The 27,697-nt window shown below is 44.8% G+C and overlaps 4 protein-coding genes across 10 annotated transcripts in view; 2 read left to right on the top strand and 2 right to left on the bottom strand.

The window, feature by feature from the left end:
- Positions 1-246: 246 nt before the first annotated feature.
- dennd11 (DENN domain containing 11) lies at positions 247-10,013 on the bottom strand. The gene is made up of 9 exons (XM_035426597.1): positions 9,356-10,013; positions 7,505-7,604; positions 7,242-7,400; positions 6,320-6,476; positions 5,987-6,125; positions 5,207-5,338; positions 4,925-5,075; positions 3,015-3,083; positions 247-2,644 (listed from the first exon to the last, which is right to left on the bottom strand). The coding sequence occupies exons 1-9, from the start codon at positions 9,741-9,743 to the stop codon at positions 2,449-2,451; spliced, it is 1,491 nt and encodes a 496-aa protein (XP_035282488.1). The 5' UTR covers positions 9,744-10,013; the 3' UTR covers positions 247-2,448.
- Positions 10,014-10,207: 194 nt separating this feature from the next.
- Positions 10,208-16,267, top strand: wee2 (WEE2 oocyte meiosis inhibiting kinase). 3 transcript variants are annotated; one of them, XM_035426593.1, is made up of 12 exons: positions 10,208-10,453; positions 10,952-11,205; positions 11,330-11,538; positions 11,662-11,719; positions 12,148-12,317; positions 12,705-12,826; positions 12,967-13,113; positions 13,232-13,336; positions 13,781-13,866; positions 14,067-14,237; positions 14,587-14,735; positions 15,295-16,267. In XM_035426593.1, the coding sequence occupies exons 2-12, from the start codon at positions 10,960-10,962 to the stop codon at positions 15,452-15,454; spliced, it is 1,623 nt and encodes a 540-aa protein (XP_035282484.1). In that variant the 5' UTR covers positions 10,208-10,453; positions 10,952-10,959; the 3' UTR covers positions 15,455-16,267. The 3 variants fall into 3 exon arrangements, with proteins under 3 accessions (XP_035282484.1, XP_035282486.1, XP_035282487.1); XM_035426595.1 differs by having other exon boundaries at positions 10,939-11,205; XM_035426596.1 differs by lacking the exon at positions 10,208-10,453 and adding an exon at positions 10,520-10,728.
- A 1,322-nt stretch (positions 16,268-17,589) lies between these two features.
- bida (BH3 interacting domain death agonist) lies at positions 17,590-21,388 on the top strand. Of its 2 annotated transcripts, none has more exons than XM_035424427.1 (4): positions 17,590-17,855; positions 19,352-19,693; positions 20,318-20,451; positions 20,667-21,388. In XM_035424427.1, exons 2-4 carry the CDS (start codon positions 19,429-19,431, stop codon positions 20,868-20,870), a joined length of 603 nt encoding a protein of 200 aa, XP_035280318.1. In that variant the 5' UTR covers positions 17,590-17,855; positions 19,352-19,428; the 3' UTR covers positions 20,871-21,388. The 2 variants fall into 2 exon arrangements, with proteins under 2 accessions (XP_035280318.1, XP_035280315.1); XM_035424424.1 differs by having other exon boundaries at positions 17,592-17,855; positions 19,377-19,693.
- A 628-nt stretch (positions 21,389-22,016) lies between these two features.
- Positions 22,017-27,697, bottom strand: part of bcl2l13 (BCL2 like 13) — a 30,683-nt gene continuing 25,002 nt past the window's right edge. For all 4 annotated transcript variants that reach the window (XM_035424417.1, XM_035424414.1, XM_035424415.1 and 1 more), the window contains exon 7: positions 22,017-26,458. In XM_035424417.1, the coding sequence (XP_035280308.1) occupies positions 25,526-26,458 (933 nt within the window). In that variant the 3' untranslated portion in view covers positions 22,017-25,525. The remainder of the gene's footprint in view (positions 26,459-27,697) is intronic.

Here is a 27,697-nt window from a genome sequence, read left to right as displayed (position 1 = left end):
ATACAGAGCATAATACATACAGTCTCGCCAGCTTGGCCTCCAGGTCTGGCATGAGCTCCTCTCCCAGGTCTGAAACCCCCCCCGCCCACCCCAGTCAGAGAGGCTGAGAGATCCTCAGCACAAACAGATGGGTTCTGTCTACACTGGAGGGGGTTAATCCCCTCTCTAGCCTGCGGGACTGACATCACTGGAACAAGTGCCTAGTGCACAAAGAAGCCTTTGTTACAGTGAGCAGAGGGAAACAGCTTTTTTTTTTTTGCATGCGGGAAAACACAAACTGGGCTTATATCTGACATCAAGCTGCATAACTGTTTTTGTCATTTTTATCACGTCCAATTTACAAACCAGTCCAGCTCATTTAAATAAAATAAAAATGTGCTGCTGGACGAGAAGTCCTGGCTAAACACACAGCACACTGTATGGTCATCCTTTCCCCTTGTGGAGAGTGCCAGTTGAGTCCATCTGCTCGTTTAAACACATCTGCTGGCAGAGCATTAGGCCATTTGCAATAGAAATACAATACAACAGTATTTTCACAAGCTCAGAAATTTAAATAAAAGTACAGTATGTTCTATATTTATTTGTGGAGGTGGAGCAATCATTAAGTAGGCCGTAATAGGGAATCACATCCACAGATTAAGATCAGTTCCTTTTGTAATTAATAAAAATAAACAGGAAATAAAATTTTCTACAATGCAGTGAACCTGTACTGCAAAAACACTTGAGAGTTATTATTCCAAAAATCAACAAGAAGAAAATCAAACCAACTGAGCAGTTAATAATTATCCCTAACTGACAGACCAACAGACAATGAGACAGAGGCCATTGGGTATATCCCTCAAGTAAAAACAAAATTATTTAATATTAAATCCAACCATTGCTATCACTTCCTTCTTCCGTGAAGGTAAGCATTTAGATAAATACATACATTTGTGAATTTATTTTCCCTCTTTCTGTTAAATAAATATCCAACTATCAAAAAAGAGAAAGGTTATTACAAGCAAAGGCATAGCAAGAGAGGTCTCATTTCATCAACAACCACCCTCACTTGGAATGCTGTCATAGGCTTACAGTTTGCCACCATTAATATTTATTTTTACAATTAAAACGTGCACACGCACACACTCATGCACGCACACAGACTCTTTCATGGTTCTGATCCAGATCCCTCATCAGAAACCAGACTTCTGGAAAAAGGCAGCCTCCCTTCCTTGCAAACCCCAATGCTCACTCTACATGTAAATGTGTCCATTTCTCAAGTAAAACAGACACTTATAGAGCCTCTCCTCCACAGAGCAGGACAGCAGAGCTTGCGTTTGTTCAAGTCTAGTAACAGATATGAAATGGATTGCGTGCGACACCCTCAAAACCTGAGAACCTCGGCATTCCAGTCTTTTCAAACAAAGCCATCTCTATGAAGGCGACTCTCTCTGTGCTTATTTTAAACTGGACCCTTGCTGTCCACTTGTGGCCAGTCCTGGTATCTGGACAGTGTGTGATACGCTACTGATCCACACTCATTGGAAAAGTTCTACTACGCTCCTAAAAAAATAATTAATGAAAGATTCTTTCTCTATGACTGAATGAAAAGAGGTAAAAGAAAGAGATCACATTAACGGATGGTCTGCTATTGCTGGTAATGCACACGTTATTGATTGACTCTGTTTGCTTCATCAGCGAAGGCTCCAAATACAGCAGCAGTACAATTAGCGAAATACTGTAGGGAAAATGAAATGCCAGACAGTCACAGCGCAAATGACAAATTCTGTCCTTCCCTTTTCCTCCCAATGAAATACAGACCCATAGAAGATGAGTACCTGCTGAAAAGGATTAAACTGAACACAACTGTTGGAGAACCCATGACTGGAGTCCTCTTCCAACAATTCTACAGAAAGTGTCCTGCCACTCAGTCCACAGGCTTACTGGTTTACAAAATCAATTCTCCAGAAAAAAGTACTGGAGATAGAGACAGTATTCCGTCCTTACTGAAGAAAGCAGGTGGAAGAGGCACATTAAAGTACAAAAAAAAACATTTCCTCTGTTGTTCCTTTGCTTTTCCTCATTCCGGGATGTTTCAGTTAAAGCAAGGTGAAGAGAGCCAATGAAAACACTTCCTTAATGTCATGCCCCAGGTGGAAGTACATTCTGCCACTGAGGGAGAAAGGAGGGACCTACGGACAAGATTGACGGGCAGACCGACCAACCAACCAACATGACTGAGACAGGAATAATACATGGATAACAATGTTTGGACACAGAATGCAGGACCCACACAGCACAAAGGAACCAGAGTATTTCCAGAGGCGGGTCAAAGGGCAGGTTCACGGCTGTTCAGCAGGACAGATGCCATACAGGCATGAGGTGGAGGAGGAGTAATCTCCCGACCCTGGGGCAGTGGCAAGGGGCAGTGTGTTCAGACCAAAGGGGCAGAAAACAGGGGAGGTGTCTTCAGGGGCAGCAGGGATTGTCGATGACCAGCATGGCATCGATGCCGTACAGCTCCAGCAGGTCCACCAGGAAGCCGCGGTCACCCTGGGGGTCCAGCCCCATGGCCCTCACGTGGTCCGTGGTCAGGGTGGGGTCCGCACTCCCCGCCACCTCAGACAGAGTCTGAAAGATGCGGTTGTTCTGCTCCATGAAAAACCTGCCGAGATGATAGAGACAGCAGGAGTGTCAGGTGACCCGTGTTGGGCCCACAGCCAAGTTCACAGAGTCACAGGACAACCTTTCATATACAACTGTAGCATGTAGAACACAGGCTCCCAATCGACCGGCGGGGGTCGCTAGGGAGCAATGAGACGTGAACTCCTAACGGACTGAGTCCTCCTCAGTACCCTGGGCGATGCAATCACAATGTCAACCTATGGAGCTGCCGGCCACAGCCATCACTGGCACAGTCCGGATTAAATCCGAGGCTGTGAGGCTCATCCATGCACTACAATGTGGTGCCTTAACCGAATGAGCCACGCAGCAGCTAGACAGAGTTATTCTACTCCTGAACACTGTATACTCACAGGATAAAGAGGTCCTCTTCGCTGGAGGTGCAGTCTCCATCCACCTCCTGAGAGTAGAGAAGCATCTGCCTGAAGAGACCAAAATCACTTAGGTCAGCATCATCTCACCACCATCAGCCAAAACTATTTTTTCATTGTTATTACACATTAGCAATGGCATCATCAAGCTATCAGCCATACTACCCTGTAGTTTTCTTTAGCCAAAAAAGAGGGACTAGACTTGGATGGAAAAATGCTGGGTAAAATAAGTTGTTGTTGTAAATAGGGCTGCTGAACCAGTAGGGGGCACTCTTGCCTCTGGACAAAGTAAATAAGTTGTTATGGAGACACAGTGCTGTAGGAGGAGCCCACTTTCAGACAAGGCTATTAAAACAGACAGCTTCAGTCACTGCGGTCATTATGGGGATTATCTAAAGAATAGGTAAGTATAGTAAGTGTTAGTTTTATTAATATGCATATGAAATTACACAAGAACCAATAAATAAGATTGCTCCTAAAAGTTGTAGCACAAAAGAGGAAATGCACATTTGCACGACAGACTGAGCATTAGTAAACACAACAGAACAGAAACGTGAAATATGAATAACAATGTGAAAACCAGAGTCATTAAAAATGATTTGTTCCCTGGTGCTGAGCTGAAATTAGTACTCTGTAAACAAGGGACAGAAAGACATTAAAATGTGTTCATATTAGCGGCATGTTGATAATCTGCGTCCCCTGGATGTTCATGCTATCAATAAAACCATTCAGAACACCATGATGAATTTATAAGCACATGAATCAAGTAAACCCTTCATAATGTGGCAGCCATCAATGCACTTCTCTGTTGAATAGGCATCAACCCAAACAAATCTAAAACTTCAGTATTAAGTATTCAGTCTTCAGTATTAAGGGAAATTATTCACAATAGGAAACATGTTACATGTAAATTATATATATGGGGCAGTCACTGTCACAGTCTGAGATAATGCCAGACACAAAAATGCTGTTTATTCTAGAATCCTCTGGTAGTATCGCACTCGTCTTATGTACATTTTCTTGCATCCACCTACAAGTCTGGACTTCTCCCAGCATTCATCTCTGCAGGGAGCACTATGACAGCAGTAGTGATTTATGACTGGGGAAACTCCCCCTTATATTTTTCTCAGAGCAACTGTATTCCGCAGAGAGGTTATAACATTGACAGGGGCAGCAAGTGATGTGAGGGTGGTTTTTTTTAATGTTAACTACAGAACATGTGTACGTGCTTATAATTTACAATCAGGTGGGATTTGCCGGTTCACACAAAATGATAAGCAGATCTGTGGGTTATGCATGTTTGGTGAATCTAATATGAAATAGGTTGAGAATTATTATTATTATTATTATTTTAAACAAATAGAAGCACATATCACAATTGTTTGATGAATAGGGCCCTGGCTATCAAACACTTGAGTCATCCCCACTACAGCTGATTGTACTCCCTTGCTTCCCTCCCCACCTTCCCTATGCTAAATAACTGAACTCTCAGTTGTCCTTCCAGACTATTTGTTATCATATATTTAAAAATTTAAATATATCATCATAACCAGCAGCAACAATGCCATCATCATCATTGTCAATTTTACTGAGCAAAGGCAGCCTACACTTCAAAACAAGACTTGTCAAGTGTTTTAGTCTTATAATGAGACTTATAAAAACTTTATTTTTCTCTCAAGCAGAAAATATTAGCTTGATTTACAGTTACTTTTTGCTTGTCAATTGAAACTGTCCCACCCCATTGGAAAATCTTGAAATTAGTCAAACTGTCTTACCTCATTGTCAATCATTTTTTCTTATTTAAAAAAGTAATAGATAAAGATTTCAAATATAAATTGAAGACAGAAATCCTAAAAAAAAAAGAAGATATTTCTTGTTTGGCAGTCCAATACCTCTGCTCACTGAGTTTCCTGTACTTCTCCCGGTCAGCACTGTTGATGCGAAGCATTGCCTGCAGGCTCTCTCTGTGTGTCCTCACGTTCTGGTTATCCACGTAAACATCGTACAGCTCTTTTTTCTCCTCAAAGATCTTCTCTGTGGTACCTACATACACATACAGAAACACACCCACATACTCAGTTAATTCACACCTAATTTTTTCCAGAATGAAACAATGTACTGAAAGCTCATGGGTGGGAATTCCGCGTGAGGCCTGGGACCGAGCCTGAACTCACAGGCCACATAAGACAGTTCCGTCTCCAGGGTGGTGATGTCAGCCACGTTGATGTAGAAGAAGGGTCGGAACTCGGGCACTGCCACGCCCACCCCGGGCAGGGACACGTTGGCTAGGCAACAGCAGCAGTATACTGTGGAGGACATAAAGCAAATGTAGTACACGCCACACATGAGTACAAAGAGTGCACAGTTGGGACGCACAGTTCTGAACATGCTAAAGATGTTAAGCTAATGTATGATCACATTTACAATGAACATAAAAGAGCCAATCAAAGAGCCAATGTTCTATTGCCTCTGGCAGTACACACCAAAAATATCCTTGGAACTTACAGCATTCCGATTTAATGTTTACTAAGTAGGCACATTGACCTCTCTTTCTTCAGTGACTCAGCACAAGACCAGTACAGGATACTGCATGACGTCAGAACAATTTACACAAATCTGATATAGCCAAAACCAAATGAGTTGAAGAGCGTCTGATTACACAGAGGACCTTTTCAAATGTAAGTATATGTAACTGTTTCCAACCAATGGGCCAAGTCTTTCTTTATATAAACAGCATGGCTTGCCAAATAAAGGTTTGCTTTTTATAGACTCTCAACATGTCATAGCATTGACTACCGAAAATCAATATCAATTCCAAGTATGTTTGGACTTGCAGTCAATTGCAACGGTAAAAAGCACACATCTCTCTCTCGTAGTTCAAAGCTGTGGCCCTAACACCGAGTAACGTGTGCCTGAGTGACAGAGAACCCATCGCCACCCCCACTCCCACACACCCCTGTAGCAGACCACTCCGATGGGCGGAGGGGAGAAGATGAGGATACGTCTCCGCAGCAGGGCGAACTTCCAGAGGACCATGATCTGCTCCCCAAAAAAACGGATGAACTGGGACATGCAGCCAGCCGGATGGGTGATCTACAGGAGGTTCACGGGGGGAGACAGGGAGGACATACATATCATAATCATCATCATCATCATCGCTCAATACTGGCCGTTTTTGAAAACGTTTTGAGAAGACCTGCTGAATTGCAGACGTTTCCACTGAAGAATAAGCAGTAATAAAAAATGTCATTTGCGGTCACAGCGTGGCGCAAGCAAACATATCCCACCTTCATCTCGGGGTGCATGCAGCGATTCAGCGTGGCCCCCCAGGCACTCGTCGGGCAGGTGGTGATCAGGCCATTCCCTGCGGGGGGCAACAGGGCCTTCTTGTCCTCATAGAAGGCCTCCAGGGGAGAGTATTGCCCTGGACACTGCAGCTGGTGCCTGCATTGAGACACATTCAATAGGTCACCCAGCATAGGGCATTACCACGGGATATCACAACAAACACTGACCAGTGTGTCATTTAGGCACGCTGGCAGGGTCACTGCAATGAGCCACTACATCACAGACAGAACAGAGATTAATCCGCAACCTGGAAGAGTTTACCACGATTACAATATGTTAATCCCAAGATGTGTGCTAATTAGGTACTCTAACATTCCCTGCAAGTCAATACTGGCCCATTTGGGCGTCTGGAGGTCAATATAGCAATGTTGACTCAGCGCCGAAAATCTTTATGTACCAGACATTGAGAAAGGCTGGCTGCAGTGAAACACTGCCTCTGTCTGAAGCACTACAGACATTTCCTTGTAACCTGAGAAAAGCACCCTCCTCAGCGCATATCTTTACTTAGAATAACAAGTTAGTTGACTCATTGCTCTAGGAATTGCCATCGGGGAGATAAGCTAATGTTTAAACATTCAAACTGCATGGGAGTGGAATCAGCTCTAGAATAACTGCCGCAGACTGAATCTAACTGGTATTCAGTGACCCCAGTGACTCTAAAAGTATCATGTATTATAGATGAATAAATTACAAAAAGAGAAGAAAGATGAGGAGGAAGCAGGGAGAAAGGGAGATAGAAACAAAGATGATAGAGAGAGATTAAAAAATTAAGAAGAGAGAGACAGAGAGAGAGAATGGGAAAGAGAGAGAGAAAGAGAGAGAGACAAGGTTAAGTCAACTTGGGTGGGGAGGAGCACTCACCTGACCTGGTTCTCCAGGAAGTGCATGTACCGATACAGCAGGGTGTAGGAAGGGGACAGGATGCCCACAGACTTCATGCGTGCCCCTCTCTCCAGCTCACTCTCCACAGGCATGTTGGCGAAACACGCCAGCCCAAAGTAGCACCCTTTACGGAAATATCTGGGAAGTGGGGGAGGGGTGGGACAGAAAATTAACAGGTGCACATCACGAGGCCCAACACAGTTACTGCTGGTTACCATGCAGGAGGAAAGTGAGACGCTTACATGAAGTCGCTGGTGATCCTGTGAGAGCCGCTGGCCATGGACTTGAACTCCACCCCATCCAGATTGATATCCTGAGGCAGACACCACTCCACCATGTTACCTGTCCATCACAAACCGACTCATTATTACCAGTTCATGCCTAACGCAGTCGTTTCTGCTTCCAACATTGCACAGAGGATCAATGTCACCCTTCCAATAGAAGTCACTATGTCAAAAAAAAAAACTATCCCCATCTCTGAATCTCTTCCACCATTCTCTTGGGCACTGTTACTCTCACGCGTGTCCGTTCGGGGAAAAGGGAAGTTTGTGGTTAAGAAAGAATGCAAACATAGACAGCATATATTGCTTTCACTGACTGACTGACACAACTACTGTCCCGGAGAGATCCATGAAAAGGGTATTTTATTAGCTGAAAGCGGTAGGTAATGGAGAGAGGTAGCTGAAAGTGGTAGGTAACAGACAGAGAGGGGCTGTCTGTCCTTAGCTGCTTGTTTAGCACACAGAACCATGCCCACCTTAAGGACAATTTCTTTCAGAAGTGGGAGGAAATATTTGCTTCAACAGAAACTTACATCTACACACAGTGAAAAAGGAACTGTGAGTAGATGTGTGACAGTGCCATCTCACATAAGGAATAAAGGCAATAGGCCTTTATTGAAATCGGCTTTATGTTGTATTACAAATATGTATACTCAGAATGGTGTCACCAGCCTGAAAGATGTCAAGTCTAACAATATATCTGAGGGTTCAGACAATGGTGCATCCTTATTAAACATGACATGACTTGCTATAGAAAAGAGAAAATCATAATTTCATGGTCCCTCAAATTCAATTTGATTATGGCTTATGGGAGAAACCCAAATGAAACAAAAACCTCAAATTTGAGCTTGTCTCAGTGAGTTAGACACCACCGTAACTGACCTAGGCATAGATAAATATTTTAAAGCTGAAGCACTCCTAAACAGACTGCTCTCTCTCCTGTTAAATATTAATGACCCCAGCCTTGCAGTTCCAGTTCCCTGGAGATCCGTTATCAGGGAACAAGTCTTGTGACGTCTGTGAGTCACTTGACATCCTGAGGAAACACACTACCTATATCCCTCATGCACACATACAGACAACTCCTTGGAACAAGAGGTGTGCAGTGCCATTTCAGACAGGCAGATTTAATACTGGCCATTTTAAGCCTGCCATTCAGTTCAAGGTCAGAACAAGTGATTTAGAATTCAATGACACAAACTGACAATGCCACAGGAATGACAGGTAATTGGACGCAGAACACCCACCTATGATCTACTTTCTCATTGTGTCCAACGCATTTATAATGTTCCTTGAACTATGCATGCAGAAGAGCTAGTTGTGTTGCCAAACCGTTCGGGCTGAATGCAAGATTAGCGAGAGTTCAGGGTTTCATGGGGATCCGCTGATCTAGGAGAAGTTTTAGTATCCACAAGTATTCATCATGGGTTTTTGGTTTTTGTTGTCTGTTTGATCTCCCCACCCCCACGAAAAAGGTGAAACACTCTCCAATAATGAATCATCAACACTGAAATACTTTCTTAAAACGACTGTTAACAGTAGGCAGCAGTTTGTTTTAACGTGAATATTTGGCCACGTTAATATGGTGTGTTACTTCATTCTTCTATGTTTTGCTATTGAAAAGTGGAAATGTGGCTGCTCTTTAGTAGAAACTGTAAGCGAGGCTATAGCGTTATTTTTTATACCTAGTGTAAACAGGGAGGTTTACAAACCTTGGTATGACACTTGCTGTTGATAATCAAAAGAAAATTCAGTATCTGGGCTGCTTTATCATTTGAATCCTTATCCATTGCAGGCTAGCTTGCTACTCACCCGATCTTGTATCAAAGGTCACCACGAAAACAGCAACAATTTGGTCCTTTTCCTCCCATTCCGCCGCCCTGTGATCTTTCGTAGAGACTCCCTCCCAGTCGGGAAACGCAAGGTCTCCCTTGGGATTTTGTGCATCCCATCCTGGCCCTGTGTGCACAACAGCACCGGTGAAACTTGTGTCCCCACTGACAACAGCTGCTACATTCGCAGCACCTCCTGGACTCGTGCTCCATCCCGTCCCAGGAGCCGTGCTTCCCAGTGCACGGGGGTTTGCTGGGCTTGGTTCGGAAGCATTCTCTTTTTCTGGCGACGGAAATGCAGCGGTCGGTCCTGCTGGGGGAAGCTCTTCCCAGTCGAGCAGCGGAGCGCGGTCCGACTGCTCTACCATCGTAGCTAGGTTCTCACTGTAGACACAGTGGGTAAACAACGCGTAGCTACCCTCAATGCGAAAGCATTAGCAACTCGTTTGTGACAGCTAAATACCAACGTAAACTAAACAAAATCATTGAATAATTGCAAAAACTACTGCAGTTATTATTCACACAATTACACCCAGTCCGATCGCTGATAATAAATACGGCAGCTCCAATCTGCTTGGTGTTGGCAGGCAGTGTTTTGCTGACGTCAGATAAGCACTACTTCCGCTCATGTGCGTTCATTAGCATTCTGTGACACATCAGAGGGTTCTTTTTTCCTCTCAAATTAGAATTGAATGAAATACATTGGCATGTTCGATGCTAACATAAAAACTCATATTTTGATATCTAGTACGCTGTTATCGTCGATGTTTTGAAACGTTTCTTAGTTTAGCTTGAATTTTGTTTTGTCCTGCAAATTGACAATGTTTTAGGCCCATTTTCTCCATTCTAAAAAAACTGCTGACGATGCTTTTCATTAATTTACGGAAGATAACAGTTTTCGAATTTGATACGTGGTAGTACTTGTCAGTATTTTGACATCGGTGATACGCGGCCAATGGAACACTGAATATATGGGCGGGTATAACAGTAGTAGGCGCTTTTTGTGAAAATCTGCACTGAGCAAATTAGTTCAGCTAGTGCGAAACTCAAGAATGGTCGTGTGAAAGACCGTCAGAAAGTAAGTTGCTGGTTGGCTCGAATCAATGTTACAAAACTGAGTAAATGTTGTCATGACCGACAGGAGTAGCTCATTGCTTTTAAAAGATGCACATTTATGCTTATGTGCTTGTCTACACATGTTTGAGTTACAGCCCGGAGGACTGAACTAGCATTCCATGAATGCTTAATCAATGAGTGACTCTAAAACTAAACCACGTGTATTTGTACTTGACTATCACTAAGCGGATTCAAACGATACTGTCGGGTTAGACGTATTTTCTTGAAAAGCTACAGGTAGGCTATTTTGATTTAGTGCAAGATTAGATATTTTAGTTTTAGATTACTTCTTAACGACGCACATTTTGAATCGTGTGCTGAATCATCTCATTTTAGCACGTTTCATAAGTTTCTGTGTTGTTTTGATCATAAAAAACGTTTGGACTTAAATGCTCTAACTTCAGATAAATCGTGTCGTTATATCCACTTAATGTGTTTTTTCCACGGGTGAACTTGACAGCAGTGGCGATGGAATGCGCAAGCGACAGCACGGTGCAGCAGTTGGATTTCTCGAGCTGCGGAGAGGACGGTAGTGATAGCAGTTTGGACGACTGGGGCACCAGAAGCATCCGAAGCCCTGAATCAATTTGCAGGACGCCCAAAATACCGCGTCATCGATCCCGGAGCTCCGTGACTCCCTCTGTATTTCCTACCACTCCCTTACGCTGCGCGTGGAAAAAGCTCAGACTCTGTGATTCACCCAGCACACCGAAGGTGCGAGGCGAATTTGGGTTCGCTTATTTAAGTGCAGTAACGACTTGAGATGGGCCGTTATCAGTGTGTTTGTGTACTTTTTGTGTGTAGCTAGCCGATATGTGTTTATTTTTTTCTCCACCAGAGCCTGCTTTCCAAGTCTTCCCTGTCCAGCTCCGTTAGCAAACCGTGCAGTAGTCAGAGGACTCTGCACTTCACCAGGGCAAGTGATCCCACCCGACATAGCCCTGTGCCCTCTGTCAATGTGAATCCCTTCACTCCAAACACATTCCGCAGAGCCAGTGAGACGCTCAAGAGGAAAGGGTGGGGAAGTGATGAAGATGATCAACTCAGGTACTTGCCAGTCAGAAATAAAAATGATTCCGATCACACCTGACCTCCAGATCACAAGGCTCCAAGAGTATCCAATGAAAAGCCTGTGCACATTCTGATAAAATTCTCTCAATTCTCTTTCAGGGACAAGGAAGATCCAACTTCATCAGATGAGGACGATGAAACATTTCTCCCATCAAAGGTGCATTGTTAAGTTGTGGGAAGGACTGAGTAGAGGAATTTTATTTGTGTTTCATGTGAGAATTTTAACTTACTGCCTGTCTCTGATCTCCCTCTTTCCCTCATTGTTGTCCTCCTTCCCCATTGACACATTGACTCGTATTGGTAATGATAATAATGGAATGATTTTATGTTGTGCCTTTCATCTCATGAACTAATGCACTTTATGGGGGGGGGGGGGGGGGGGGGGTTGTGGCAAGCTCGCCTCAACCGCCACCAATGTCCTTCACCCACCTGGTTGATGCCTGACAACCATTTTGCTCCAGAATGTTCACGACACATCGACTGATTTGGACAGGGAAGGTCATACAAAGCCTGTGAAACTGGCTTCCCATGTCTTCTCTCCTTTCTGTCTTCTCCTGTGCTCTATCCATCCTGTTCCCACTCCAGAGGCCGGCTGTGCAGGCCTCCATGTTGTCGCGGTATGAGAGCGAGTTCCTGGAGCTGGGTCGCATCGGCATAGGGGAGTTTGGCGCTGTGTACAAGTGCGTGAAAAGGTTGGATGGCTGTCTGTACGCCATCAAACGTTCTCGCCGCCCACTGGCTGGTTCAGCCAATGAGTGAGTCCCCTCTGCAGCTCAGACCTATCACAGGCTCACTACTCCACATAGGATTAAGACAGACTTTGCCAAATGGTTTCCTCCTTTAAACTAATATAGTACGGGGAATAACCTCATGAATGTCTGTGACTGAATTGCAGGGTAACAATGTGTGGGAGCATTTTACTGTTGTGCTATCACTAGTGCACCTGAATAGTGTGAACTGAGCAAGTATGTTCAGAATATCTGTAGTTAAGCTGAAAGCATAGAACGTAATTGCTGTGTATGCATGGAGCAGTTGTCAGATCAATCACCAACAGTCCTCATCAGTCCTTGGAAGCACTGAAAAGGGCTTTGCTGTGAAAACCAATTGAAGATGGGATGTGGTGTTTTTATTTTTTTCCCAAGGCAGCTGGCCCTGAAGGAGGTGTACGCCCATGCTGTGCTAGGGCATCACCCACATGTAGTGCGTTACTACTCTGCATGGGCTGAGGATGATCACATGATCATCCAGAACGAGTACTGTGATGGTAAGGGAACCCTGAAAGTGTGTGTACATACAGTATGTGTGTATGTATGTATGTGCATGGCTTGGAGAGAGATAACTGGTACTTGGACTGAAGTGGGTTCACTTTGAAACTTCTCTTAATACATACTTTGTTTTGCGCAGGTGGGAGCCTTTATGATGCTATTGCAAAAAAGGAAAAGCAAGGGGCGCTGTTCCTGGAGCTGGAGCTGATGGACCTGCTGCTCCAAGTCTCTATGGGCCTCAAGTACATCCACAGCTCTGGGCTTGTGCACCTTGACATCAAACCCAGTGAGACGATTTCTTTTCAGACATTTTATTTTCTGAGTAGTCTTTCTGTCTGCTGTTGGTTGTCTCTGCACTACATTTATGCTGCATATTCCATAATAATTGCAAAATTGTTGTCCAGGTAACATATTCATCTGTCAACGGCTCCCTGCGAACACTGCTGCTGAGGGAGAGAGTGAGGAAGAGGAAGATGGAATCCCATCCACAAGGGTGCTTTATAAAATTGGTATTGTCCTGAAGTTCACATTCACGTTTTAGGCATTTGTTCTTATCCATAGCAACGTGTACAGCTTACATACAGCCCATTTATACATCTGGGAATCAAAGCTACAACCTAGGTGTTTATCCGCCCAGTTTCACTACCACTCCAAATGCTGTCTGTTTTTGTCAGAGGTTTTGTTTTAAAAAAGTCATTTTCACACTTTTCATGTGTGAATAGCAACTTCATAAAGCTAACATTATGCAAAACGTGGTATGAGTGAATATTATGAATAATCTATTGTTGGAAGATACAGGAAGATCACGTTTAAAAATACATTGCTGCTGTGATTTAAGGTATTTTTTTTTGGTTTGTTGAATAAATGGCTAACGAGTTGTTTGCAACATTGTCTAGGCAAATGATGAGGTCAGTGGCACTGGAGTGTTTCAGCTGTAGCCTTCTGTTCTGCAGGTGACCTCGGTCATGTGACGTCCAGCAGAAGCCCACAGGTGGAGGAAGGGGACAGTCGCTTCCTGGCCATTGAGGTTCTGCGTGAGGTGACACGCCATATTTCCTCTCTTTGTCCTGCTTGTATTAGAACAGGGATGGCCAACCGTGGTCCTGGCGGGCCACAGTAGTCTTCTGGCTTTTGTTGTTGCTCAGCACTTCATTTTTCAGTAAAGACGGTTGGATTTTAGTTTGTCTCACCCCACCCACTCAGACCTACACTGTGCTCTCTCCTCTCCCTGTCCTGCAGGACTACACTCACCTGCCCAAAGCGGACATCTTTGCCCTGGGCCTGACACTGCTGCTAGCGGCCGGGGCGCCCCCACTGCCATCAAATGGAGAAGAGTGGCACAGGCTGCGCCAGGCCCACCTGCCTGTTCTGTCCCAGGAGCTCTCACCGGCTTTCCAAAGCCTCATCCAGGTACCCCCTTCCCTCCTTTACTTGGGCCTATGGGGCCCCAGGAGGTAACGTGCATGAAATGTAAGGGGCTCGAGTTTCCACATTTGAGGCCAAAGCAATTCAGCATGAGGACTGTGATGACTTGATCACAAGGTGCTTTATGAATACACAGGTGTGTACGAGTGTCCAGATTAATGCATGGTGACAAGGAAGGTATAATACAGTTTCCTCCTTACGTGATTTCCTCTTCAGTGGAGGCAGTGCAGTGTGAATGGTTCATTAGAGAACTGATTTCCCCCAAAGATGGTAGTTGTATTGGTGTAACATTGTCTGGCCCGTCTCAGATGGTGATTGCTCTGTGTTCTCTTAGATGCTGCTGCGTCCTGAGCCAAACCTGCGCCCCTCCGCATCAGCGCTGTGCAGACATCCCCTCCTGCGCAGGGAAGGTGCGCAGAAAATAGCTTCACAGCTGCGCAAGGAGCTGAATGTGGAGAGGTTCAGGACTGCCATGTTGGAAAGGTGCGTGTGTGCGCGCACATTTGTTTTTGCTTGCATCTCGTATAGTGTAGGACAATTGCAGTCTTAAAAAGTAAAATGTTTGTTAAAGAAGGTGTGATGGTCCACCAGGTGGTGCTGTTTGAATTATATTTGCTGAAAGAAGTCAAAAGAATAGTTATTAAACATGACACAATTGCACTTTCGTGTTCTTAGAATATGGAAGTGGTATGTAGACTGGGAATATAAAACACCACTCAGTGTTGTCTAAGTCCTGTGAGTACCTCTCTGATGGAGAATGGTTGCCATGCTCTACCAGTGCTCATTCTAGCCTTTAATTTTTCAAACTGATATTCCATTGCTGTGCTGAACTGGTTTACCCTATGGCTGCTTTCAAAGATCAGATTGGGTGAGGTGAACCCATTATGTGAGTTCTATGACCGCAATACAGCTGCCAACAGCTGTCATTGCTACTGCATTGTCACGGGCTATCTGAAGGTGAATATCTGATTTCTGATGCCATTGCTGTGAAGCTGGTGTGTAAATGAATGCAGCCGGGTGAACCTCCCTGTGTCCCTCACAGAGAGCTGAAGGAGGCCCGTATGGCAGCTGTGTCCCCACAGCAGCCCCTCCACGCTCTGGTGCAGCAGTCCGCTCACGGCGGGTCGCTTCCCAGAATGGGCAACAGAGTGGTTGGGAGGAATGCTGCCAGGTCCATGAGCTTCGGCTGTCCAGGGTACTGACCAGAACCGGACCGTAGCATGCGGACTTCTTTCAGCCTGACGGGACCTATGCTTCTCTGAAGCCCATAACATGGTACGGCGATGCCTGGACACAGCACTGCACATTCTGGCAGGGGACTGTTTTGTGTCTACATGCCAGCTTTCCACAAAGAATCAAGGTCACAGCCACCTGTAGCAATGTGAGCACGGTGTTGCAGAACGCTGATGAATGCGTCCTTTCCTTTCTGTGACTCTTTACACTTGGAACTGGAACACAGCAGAGTCCAGTGGAGATTAAGGCCAGGAATGAGGGAGAGGGTGGAGTGGGAGAAGGCAGATAAGCTCTGGATAAAAAGCATAAACTCATAGCAGATGCTTATTTATGTTTTCTTTACTGTTTGTGTACCATTAGTGCAAATCTGATTTTGTCCATCTCCCATTTTAAAGAGTGGCCTCACTGTTTGTGGGAGAGTTATTTTCATCTAGCCTGAAGCACCAAGGCATGTTTTACTTGTATCTCCATACCTATATTATGATCCTCCAACTACTCATTCGGTGAGCAGTGTGTTCTGCAGAATCATAGCCAGTAGTGGTTTTCTCTGCTGTGTGGGCAAGCGTGCAGGCTGCCCTGACTACTAATTAGCACTGCTGAATACCTCACACTGTGGAATATCCTCTCACTGCTGTATACTTCACACTGGAATACCCACACACTGCCGAATGCCTCTTGAGAGAACGAGTTAAGTGATCTGTCTGTTTTTCAAGTGTGTTTTTAAGTGGCCTCTAAATTTCTGTAACTGTAAATAAAAGTTTTACATTTGTTTTTAAATTGAATTACACCCTTCAATTTCTTTGCCAATTTTCCAGTGAAACTGGAGTAACACATCATTGAGTATTGATCAGGAGAGCTCTGGTCTCAATGGATCACATTTGTTTTATGATTAATGAACTTGAAGGATTCACAATTGTGCTTTTTCAAATCCTTGCAACCAGACAGGGATTTTCTGTTTGATTAGACCAAGCAGTGAAATCGATGGGAGATTATTTTTGCAGATGATTCATGTTCTGTATATAAATATTTTGCAGGAATAAGGATTTGAAAAGTGAGTGAGGTGATGGACAACAAATTCAAAACTGGTGACACCAAAGTCCTTACAGAAACTGACTGCACAAATGAGGGCAACTGTTTATTGTTGGTTTTGCATGTATTGTTGGGCTTTTTTCACCATAAACATGTAGTCTTATCAAATGTTACCGGACATTCACCGAGAAACAGAAAACCCTTTTCTTCCTTTTATTAAATGACCCCCCCCCCCCCCCCCAAAAAAAAAATAAAATAAAATAAAAAATAAGTGTATGGTATTAGTACATGATGTGTGGACTTGTGAGCACTGCTGTTGCATTTATCTGTTTCTGGCAGGCCTCCCTACTTTACATTGGTGAGGGAAATCCCCAACTAAAGAGGCTCCGATGCCAGACACTATCTCCCGACCCATCTGTGCTTTAGGAACCATGCCCCACTGTCACTGTGCTGGCTGCCTAAACCATTCGCTTAGGATCTACACACACAATATACACATGTTAATGAATGAACATGTGTGTTCATTTAGTTAACTTCTATGCCCTGGATTACTGTTCAGTGAATTTTAAATGTTGAATTATTTTGTCCAGTTAAGAAAGAGTATATATAAAATTTTCTCATTTTGTAATGGCACTTTTAAAAAAAGAAATCCATCTGCCCAGTTTTTGAGATTAACAGAGGTGCTGATATAATACACAGACGACCTAGGGGAAAAATAATTCCACATCCCTGTCCCCAGTAATTTTGTGGTGATGGGAGGCTAAGGTGAAGAACCTGGCCATTTTGTTAAACGGTCTGTATTTCAAACCGAGGTGAGGTAAAATATGTGTATTTGAGTCAAATCATTTACATATAAATTTTCATAGTTTTAACCGCTTACTGTTTTTCTACTTAAGCATTTTTTGGCAGTAAAATTGGAGTAGACCTACTGGTATTCCCATAATTTTGTCGGTATTCACGGGGAAATAACCGCAATTAAGGGGATTTTGATATTTTAAAAACAAGGTTCAAAGGACTGAGCTGTAAACAGTCGGGAAAGTTCCCGGACGTTTCAGTATTTAAACTCCTGTGTTGTCATTCGAGTGTCACTAGCCCGGAGGCCCATATTCAGATAGACAAGCATGCTCAAAACTTCCCCGCGCGAAGTGAAAGTTGGTGGCTCCCTATGAACTGTATGTGGTGCTTACACTACGCTTCGTCTGTGTATTAGTCTGTGGTCTGCGCCGTTGTTTGCTGCACTGTCTTTTGCAAAGGGCACGAGCGCCTGAAACGATGTAAGGAGAAACCACAACACCCTTAATTTTCTAACTGTGGACAAAGGGACAGTAGCCATCAAATCGGGTAAGTTAGTTAATTGTTTCGCTGTTTTACACAGCTAGTTTATTCTGCAAGTTGTGACTTCCTCCGACGAAGTCTGACTGCGAGTTTCACTAAATCGAGTATATTTGTTTCTAAATTGAATTAAAGAATAATTCATATAATCCATGTGATCTGAGCCTTTAGTTGCTCCTTCTTTACTGTTTCTCGTGGCTGAATTTTTTTCAGAAATAAACAAAGCACCATGGCTCGATTTTAAACGGCGTTTTCTAAGTGATGATGAGTTGTATTCGTTTAGACGGCATTATGTTGAAGCTGTTCATTTGTTTTTGCTCTTCAGGCAGTACGTAAAGCTTCGTTAACCTCTAACGAATTGCTATTATTGAGTTGGCTAGACTAACTATCTGAATTTGGTATCGACTGCACGTTTCCGATGTGCTTAGCTGTCTAGCTCTTAACTAGCTAGCTAACAGCTTGCAAAGTAGCCGAACGTTATTTAGCTAGCTATAATATTTAGCTACATATATTCGTAATCAGTAGAAGCGTAATTCGCGCTACGTTAGCTAAGGTATGTTAATGGAACATGCTTTAACGTGATAGGGCTGAATTCTTAGTGCTAGCTAGCTAGATAATAACGTAACAAATTAATTATTAACGTTATCGAAGTTAGTTAGCTAGACTAGCTAAAATGTATTCTGAATTGGTACCGTTATAACTCAAGCTAGGTTTCTCGCATGTATTTGCCATTTAGTATTTGTTTCGCATTTAAATTGCATTTAAAAACGTTTACGTAGACTAAGTTAGCTGTCTATAATAACTAGCTGGCTAACGTTAAAGTTACAATCTCGAAGATTTCCGTTTCGTTCTCTTTGGCGGTACCAATGGCAAAAAGCAGCAATTGCAGGTGTGTTTTTGGACCTCACTTCCCAGAGATCCAACCGGATCCAACCAGTGTCGCCTGTGTGTCAGTCAGTTGGCACCTGGGCCACGCCAACTATAACACTTAGCCTACTATTTACTGAATAAAAATGGTTGTTATAAAATAAACGTTATGTACATACTCATTCATTGTCTAACATTTGGCTAACTTAAGCTGTCTTTACACTGCCGAGCTGGGTTAAAATGCTGTAGCAGACCTGGGGTAGAATTAGTGATGATCAATTTCCACAGACATTCTTTATCCAGCTTTTGCCCGGTATGAACATCTTTACACTGTAGAGAAGAATTTGCGGGATTCGCTGTGGCTCGTGCAATTATGCATCTCGTGCACGATTGTTGTGATATTTTTGAAACAGCTGCCTTGCAAAATGTTACCCCTGGTGTTTCTGGTTTTGCTAGCTAAACTGTTCGAGAATAAAGCTGAGCTGAGTGTTAAATTAGCAATTAGAACAAGAATAATAAAATAAAAACAAAGGAGATTTCATCAAAAAAGGGCAGGTAACGTTCGCAGGTAACGTTAGATGGTTGAATTGAATAATGTTAAATGATTCTCTTTCTTTCATACCGACCATCTTCCTCAGTCACGTAGATTTTACCTCTTCGCAGGGTGGACTGGTTGCGAAAGAAGTGACCACGATCCTGAGAAGTTGAGCCAGCTATGGAGCCTGGGGGTGTGGAACTGGACCGCATCACTCCACTTGTCTTCCTGTCCTTCCTGCAGCAGGATTGTAAGAATGAGGAACTCACTAAACAGTTGGATACCTTGGGACAGGAGTTGAAACTGGACTGGAGGGACATCAACTGCAATGGCTTCGACCAAGACGCCGAAGAGGATGGGGAGCTGCAGACAGACGGGCACTTCTGCTGCAAACCCAGAGACCTGGTCGCACACCTGGAGCCCAGTGTCGAGGTGGCCCGGCAAGGTGAGGTCGTTAGTTTTGTGCTTTTAATTCTGTCCACAGCATGAGCAGCAGAGCGTAGCTTCTTAATATTACCTCCTCAATAGGGTGTTTGTTAACACAGAACGAAAGAGATTTCACTTCTCCAGACTGACAAAAACGATCTTGAAGCTGCCTATAGAATAAAAATACAGTAGAGCAGAGGTGGTATACTGTTACCAAGAAAGGGAAGCAGGTGCTGTCTGATTCTCTCAGATTTGAATGCATCAGTGCACATTTATTTCCTTTTTCTCGATTTAGCTATGAAAGTGATTTGACAAAATTGAGTGTTAGCTCTGATGAAAGCCCCTAATGGCTGAAGGATCCATTTCCGTTATCTATGTTTGTGTAAGTGATTTTTACACAACTGAAGCCTACCATACGTGACTGCATTAATGGTTTAGAGGTGTGTGTTTTTATACATTTGGTGGCATGAACTGTCAGTCAGAACTATAAGGCCAGGTACCTAAGCATCTTTTACACTTACCTCCTAATTATGTGGTAAATTGATGGTTTTTGAAATGTGATATTATGTTAATGAGACCCAGTGTGGCACAGAAAGGTTGGGTTTGCTCACCCTCTCTCTTACTCTTCTGGGCCTGTGTCCAGTGAACCCTGCCAATGAGGCGGTCCTGAGGAACGTGGCGGCAGAGCTGATCGAGATAGCGGACCAGATGGAGAACAGGGTGGTCTCCCGTGCTGCTGATAACCTCATGCGCAAGCTGCAGAGCTCTCCCCCGCAGGTGTGTGTGATTGCAACTCTTAAAAAGTGCTAAGTGGTGTTTTGGTTTATTATTTTGTATCCTTTTCTGACCACTGTCTGGATGGTACCTATAGTCTGCAGTGTTTTATGGCACAGCTGTAGTGTGCATGTGTCCATTTGTCAGTTTGTGTCGCCTCATTGGCCTTTAGCCCCGGTGGGCGTGCTGCCCTCAGCTTAACCCCGCCTGTTGCGCAGGACTGGAAGAGGCACCTGTCAGCGGAGGTGCAGTCGGTGCTGGGGCAGGGCCTGGGGTCCGGGCTGGAGCAGCTGCCCCAGGAGCGCGTGGTGCTGGCCCTCACCATGATGCTGGTGAAGGGGGTGTGCGAGCGTGTCCCCCGCCTGCTCCAGGGGCTCTTCAGCACCGCCCTGCAGTACATGGGCTCCGCCCTGTCCAGGTGACTCGCGCAGGTGCACTCACCTCTGTGCCTCTGTATCAGCGAGCTACAAAATGGAGTCCTGTGTGGCATTACTTTTCAGTCTGATGGATTCGCTTTGAAGCATACAGAAAATGTGGTGTTCGGAAGGGCCCCTTCCACAAGGCAATTGACTGCTCAACAGCAATTTTTGTATTAAAAACAAGGCAAAAGATTGGCACAAACAATTCTGTAAGGGATGAGTATTTGCTCTGTTATTGCTTCCAACTGCCCAAACATCTCTTTTGCAGGTCACTGAGTGTGTGCATTCTTTGTATGCCTGTTGTATTTTTATTTTTAGCAACACTGAGCATTTACTTCGTGAGAAGACTTTAGAAACCTTGCCACTGCTTAACTGCCAATCTGAGTGGGCTATTTAGATTTTTATATCAGACTGAAATTTTCATTCTTAACTAAAGATTTGTACTTTCCAGCTAGTGTTACAGTAGGAGCACGTTTAGCTCTTTTTATGTTTTCATATGATAAACTATTGTAAAAAGTATACTTTCCTGGTCTTGTTTGTTATTGTGTTCATTTAAAGGATTAGAACTCCCAGTTATGAGAGTACTTTTAGTACAATGGACTGAATGTCTGTCTTTGTATCATTTATAAAGCATTATTTCAAGCTGGGAAAAGTTTAATGATGAGATGCTAAGTTGCTTTTACACATTTTTAAAAAATAGGAATCCTAAAAAAAAACTCAATGTTGTACTGTTGTGGTGACTCATGGACCCTAGCCGTTGAAACCACACACTCTCTGTCAGCTGAGTTGTGTCTCAGAACTAGAGTCCTTGTATTAGCTTGATGACAGCCCACACTGAAACCAGCAATGTCAAGGCTGTAGGCCAGGCCTGGACTTATGGGAAGGGCCTTTATCTGCTTAGCCACTCTGGAGACCTGCAGGTTATTTATTTTTTTTACATGTTTCTTTGTTGTACATCAAGTAGTGGTCAGTCATTATAGAGTTAAACAACCGTGCCCAGACATTCATGTTTACCTGTATGTATTTGAAAGGCTTAATTGCAATTAAATCAAACCTTTAATCATGCAAGAGTGGAGGGTAAAGGGGTTTTTGAACTTCAGGCCTTTGAACAGGGACATTTCGCAACTTTCAAAAGACTTGTGGACTGTACACGGGGTTTAAAGATTTTTATTACTTCCTTGTTTTGAACTGTACACTTAGGAAACTCAGTACAAAGTGCAAAGCTAGGGCTTTTACATCCATACTGTTCTTTTCCAAACTTCCGATTTGAAAAGACACATTCCATTAGGTTTCCAAAAGTAAGGATCGAGAATCTTAAGCATTCCAACTCATAACACGTGCGCACACGACAGCATCCTTTTTACATTTCCATATATCAGAAGTGTCCAAACGCCGGTTCCCGTTCTCTATGACGACGTACCCTGCTCTGGAATTTATTCATAAGCCTTCAGGTACAGTACACTGGGCTTCCAGGCACCGGGCTATACAGCAGACTGTGTGTGTATGCGTGTGTCATTGTGCGTCCAGTTCAGACGGGCGAACAGCCTGTGCATCCACAGCCAGCAGGTTTGAGCGTTTTGCACCGACAGTACCAACAATGCCACAGTAGTATGAGCTCCACTTTAACCTTCCACAGCACTGGTGAGCCTGAAAGGGCCCAGCTGTATTAAGCAGGAGTAGAGAGATCCTCACTCGACAGACTACAAGGGCTCGCGTGAGGGCCAGTGCTACACAATTACAACGTTCACAGTTTCATTCACTTTCCGAAGGTTAGCCAACGTTCTCCGTAGTGACTATCTTGTAAAAAGAAAAAAATATATAGCTTTTCTTTAACCTGACACCTGAGGCATCATATGCACATTTTCTTTAATTCTCATTGCACAAGACAATGCAGAGCTGGTCTGAAGAACAGACATAAAAAAATATCCGAGTTGCCAAGTGTTGTTTTTTTTGCTTCGCCAAGAATATTCCTTTTTTCCCCTTCAAGGGAACCGTGTTGCTTTTATTGATTGTCTATGGCAGTGCTGGCATTCACATTTCTTTATGGATCAGGTTTTGTGGTCTCCCATCAGTTTTTGGTGGACGAGAGACAATCTGACACTGAAGATGGGGAGTGGACCTGGTTTGCAGTTCTACTGTAGTAAATGCAGTGGGAACACGAGCAGGGTTAACTGTAGCAAAGACCCGCTCCGGATACACTTAGATGTACAAGTCCCAGCATGACATGCTATGGGTTTGCAGTAGATTGACAGTGCTGGATGGGCTACTGCATTCAATAAAGAACCAGGCAAGGTTTCGAGAGGCCATAGAAAGTTGGCCAGGTCTAGCACTGATGGTTCAGCGCTGTACAGCAATGACTGCTGACTGCCGTGGCCATATTTTCACACAAACACGCACACGCTAATACACAAGGGTCAATCATGACCCTTTGGATGATTTATTCTCAACTCGCTTCAAAGTTACACATTGACTGGTATAGTGAAACTCACTCACTCACCATTTTACGACCGTGCCACCCCCCCTCCCCCCCAAAAAAAGTGTTGGTATGTCACCCCCTGAAGACGGCAAGACTAAGCTGAGAGAAAGTGCTCCATCATCTTGAGACACAGTAGCGCAAGTGAAACCCTAAAGATTCTTCACACCGGTGTCCACAGCAGTGCAAGCAATGCTGTTCGGAGCAATTGCAAGAGGAAATCTGGGCCAATTTTCTCCAGGCTGCTTTGCAATTACACTCCAGCCAATCACAGCTCACAGCTCAGTCACGCAGATGGCTGGGACGAGAGCCCCGTTAAAAGAAACAAGTGATGAAATGTCCCAGTTTTCTGGCTTTGAATTTTCTCGGCGGTGCAGTCTCAACATCGACGCTCAGCATTTATAAACCATTACAATAATGAAAAAATTCACAATGAAATGGTTTAATCGTCAGCTTTTCAACAGAAGGCCAACACCCAGGCCAGAACTAGAGTGACTTGTGACACCAACTGAAAGTAAAGAACTTGTGAAAGGAAGGCCAGGGCTGCGTAAAAGCATAGCAGCGGTTGTGTAATAAAGCTGTGGGATCAACGAGAGGTGTGAGAGAGCACAAAGGATTTGGTCATACAGGCCTTTGGCGCTGCCCTGATTGCTACAACTGACGTATTCATTCAGGTGCCTATCTGGCCAGCCTGAACTTCGAAAGGAATCCAATCCTGTGAAGATAAACGTCTATGAAGGCAAGCACACCTCAAATCGCACTTCATTTCTTGGCGATCATTTAATCTGGAGAGAGCAGAGCTCTTTGGAATAAAATACTCAATTTAAATTCAAACTGAAACAAAGTCAGACTCCTGTTGTTTCTAATTTTTCTACACAATCCTCATGAGTCATCTCAAATCAGTTCAGTTAAGTCCATTAATAGGAACAACCTTAAACGCATTACAATGTAGACAGAAAATTTGTGATAAATTCTCAAAATAAGGGGAAAAAAAGGAAGAAGCAGTTATGGTCTACACAAACATTTTCACAGTTAAAACTAGACTGGAGCATCCTGCAGTTCAGTGTAGGCTGAACTAAGATTACTGACCATATCAAAGTACCCCAAAAACTATGGCCCCCAAACCAGTCATTTTGTCATGACAACAGTACTATACCCTGACAACACTAAAGCTCACCAGTGGCAAATCCTTTGATAGCTGTGAATACATTTCCATGCAAGAATTGCCTAGCTTGTGCAATTTTGGGGTGGGTTTATAGTGTAGCCTGTGAGGCTACTGAATTTTTAACCCTGTAATACAAAAATCTGAATAATCATCAACCAAGCCAGGCAATTGCATAGAAGGGGAAAAAAATCCATAAGGTGTGGAAGACACCACTAACAATGGAATGAGTTATATATATATAAAAAATTGAAATGATGTCAAATGGTGTTAAATCGCCTTTTGGTGTGCAAGGCATGCAGGCCTGCTGAACACTGAACCGCTGGCCAGACCGTTTTTCCAGTCAAAACCACTTCCTGCCCTCACCAGTGAAAGGGGGCTCCGTGCAGGAGATAGAGTTTGTGCGGTTTTGAGGGGCAGGGGCGTGTGCTTGTGACCCCCAGTTTGTAACACAAGATAGCAGTTAAGCTGGACTGCTGTGCAGGAGCCAGATGGAAGGTCAGACAAAACTGATAAACACACAAGCATGGCCATCTATGCTCCAATCAGATGGCCACTATTATTTGTGTCTTTTGTGCCATGAGTTAAAAGCCTGTTGTGACTGCACCGGAATTTGAAAGGTGACTGTACTGAACAAAACTCACCCCAGTTAGCCCCTGTCTCCAACTACGGCTCCCTCATTGCCCACCCCCCTCCCAAAAGAGCTCTAGAAAACTCAAGACAGACCCCCACCCCCAGCCTACAGGCAGGAGAGGATGCAGACCAATTCACCGATACGCATTCAGATCAGAAGCACTTGACAGAAACTGAGACGAACACTAAAATGCTCCTTTCCACACAGACAGGGTTGTAGGAGTGATGTGTTTCAGAGGGAAAAAAAGGCCCTCACGAGCTGAGAGAAAACAAAAGGAATGAGAGAGAGAGGGAGAGTGCACACACGTCTGCTCAGCAGCCTGGATAACCTGCGGTGTGCCGGGGTTGGGGTAGGGACGGGGGTGGGGGGCAGAGGTGACGGGGGGGCTCCTATTTCCTCCTGTAGGCCATGGCTCCGTACGCCACCACTGCGGCGATGGCCACCAGGGCGGCGCCACCGTAGAGCAGCACGGGGAGCTCAGAGGGTGGGGGAGACTCAGGAGGCGTGGGCTCTGTCTGCACTGGGGCCTCCTCGGGCGGAGCGACGGGGGGCTCCTCCACAGGGGGCGTGGCCAGAGGTGCAGGGGTGGGCTCTTCCACGATTGGCTGGGGCTCTGCTAGGGGTGGTTCTTGCTCTGGTGGAACCACGACGGGCTCCGGCTCAGGCTCAGGCTCAGGCTGTGGGGGCGGGGCTTGCGCCAGGCTGGGGGGCGGGGCCTCGCAGGCTTCTGGGGCCTCTACAGGGACAGAGGCAGGGGGCTCGGGCTTGGGCTCGGGCTCAGACTCCAGAGCGGCGGGGGCCGGGGGCTCCATTTTGGCTCCCAGTGAGGCGTGGGCTGGAGCCTCCCGCAGGGCGGGCTCTTCCAAGGGCGCCGGTGGTTCCGGGGCCTCGGGGACGAGGTCAGGGGGCGGGGAGGCCTCGGCCCTCAGCTCGGCCCTCAGCTCGGCCAGCTCGCTCTCGCTGCCGAGCACGCTCAGGACGCTCTCCTGCAGCTCGGCCTCCTCCCGCTCCACGTGCACGATGTCCGAGTTGGAGGAGTTGTTCTCGCTGCGCTCCTCCGCCAGCGCCGCGCCGTCGCTGCTGTCCAGGCTCTTGGCGTCCTCGGGGTCCATGACCTGCGCCCAGGACTCGTGGCCCCCCAGAGACACGGGCAGGCTCTCCGTCTGCCAGGACCCGGGCCCGCTGCTGTCTCCCACGCCCAGCAGCGACGCCGGCGGGCTCAGCTGCTCCGGCTGCTCCCCCGACAGGATGTAGATGTCGTTACTGTCCTCCGCTATGACCACGCCCGCGTCGTCCTCTTCCTCCAGGCTGAACACTGTACCCTGCGAGAGAGAGAGAGAGAGAGAGAGAGAGAGAGAGAGAGAGAGAGCACCTTGGTCAACACCCAGGAAAACACCTTACTTCAAACTTCACTTTTCAGTTTTAAAAAAAGTCGCATCCTGTTTTTGCTTTTTTTTTTTTAAATGCCAATGCACACAGCAAGTGTCCTTTCAGAATGAGTCAGAAGCCTCACAAAATGGTTGTTTTCAGAGCATCAAGCTGTGCACCGTGGTCACGTGCAAAGGTTTTTTTGTTTTATCCGGCGCTGCCTTGGTGCTCTACGTCACAAGCGCTTGTTTTTTGTACACAAGCGAGCGCTTCTTAGCCATGTGGTAAACCGAGCTTGCCGAAAACAAAAGTCCCCGGCAGACCACATCCCCATCCACATCCACACGGCAGAGCCTAGCTGTTAATTACGTAAGAGGTTTAATCTTCGTGTAAAACTGAGGTGTCTGTATTTGAATTATTCATTTTTATTTATCCTATACATTTCCAGGAAAATCCTATTGAGACTGACATCTCATTTTCAGGGGGAACCTTACATATACATAGTTATAAAGACATCATCATCATCAACACAAAAGGTGATAAGACACATTGTAGCAGTACACAGTGGTTAAATGCCCAATACCTCTCAAATCTTTGGACGGCTTCAACAAACTATGAAGCTTCAACATGCACATGGTCGCAGAAGTGATGTGGACCAATCAGAACAAAGCCATATCAAAACCCATTCATCTTAAGACATTCAGGGGAGAAACACTTAAAAGAACAACTTAACTTTCTGAACTCCAACCCCCACCCCACTGTCACCTTAACGTGAACATACATGCTATCCCGTGTTTCAAACAGCGCGTTTTTAATATGCATGATAAAGGAGTCTTTTATAAAGTGGTTACCTTCTTAATGAATTAATATATAATAGTGCCACAGGAAAAATAAGTTCTTTCCTAATTATTGGAAGTGTGTATACAAGGTCACTGAAACCAAATCAAGTCAAACCTGCACTCTCCGCTCATGCTGAAGAGCTGTAAAGAGGAAAGGAGCGTGCCTTTATTCTTGGGTAGCCTGACCCCTAGTGTTGACATGGCTGAATGACATATTGCCTGGCCGCTGATTTCTGCATCCATTTAAAATGATGTGCCAGAAATAGAGACACAAAACACTAAACTCTAAGGCAACCGAAATTCTAAGAGCTCAGCTAAGGACAGATAGGAACAGCCCTTTGGTTTCAGCCGGTA

The sequence above is a fragment of the Anguilla anguilla genome, chromosome 7, assembly GCF_013347855.1.
Source record: "Anguilla anguilla isolate fAngAng1 chromosome 7, fAngAng1.pri, whole genome shotgun sequence".
NCBI lineage: Eukaryota > Metazoa > Chordata > Actinopteri > Anguilliformes > Anguillidae > Anguilla > Anguilla anguilla.
This window is presented reverse-complemented; position numbering and strand designations above follow the sequence as displayed.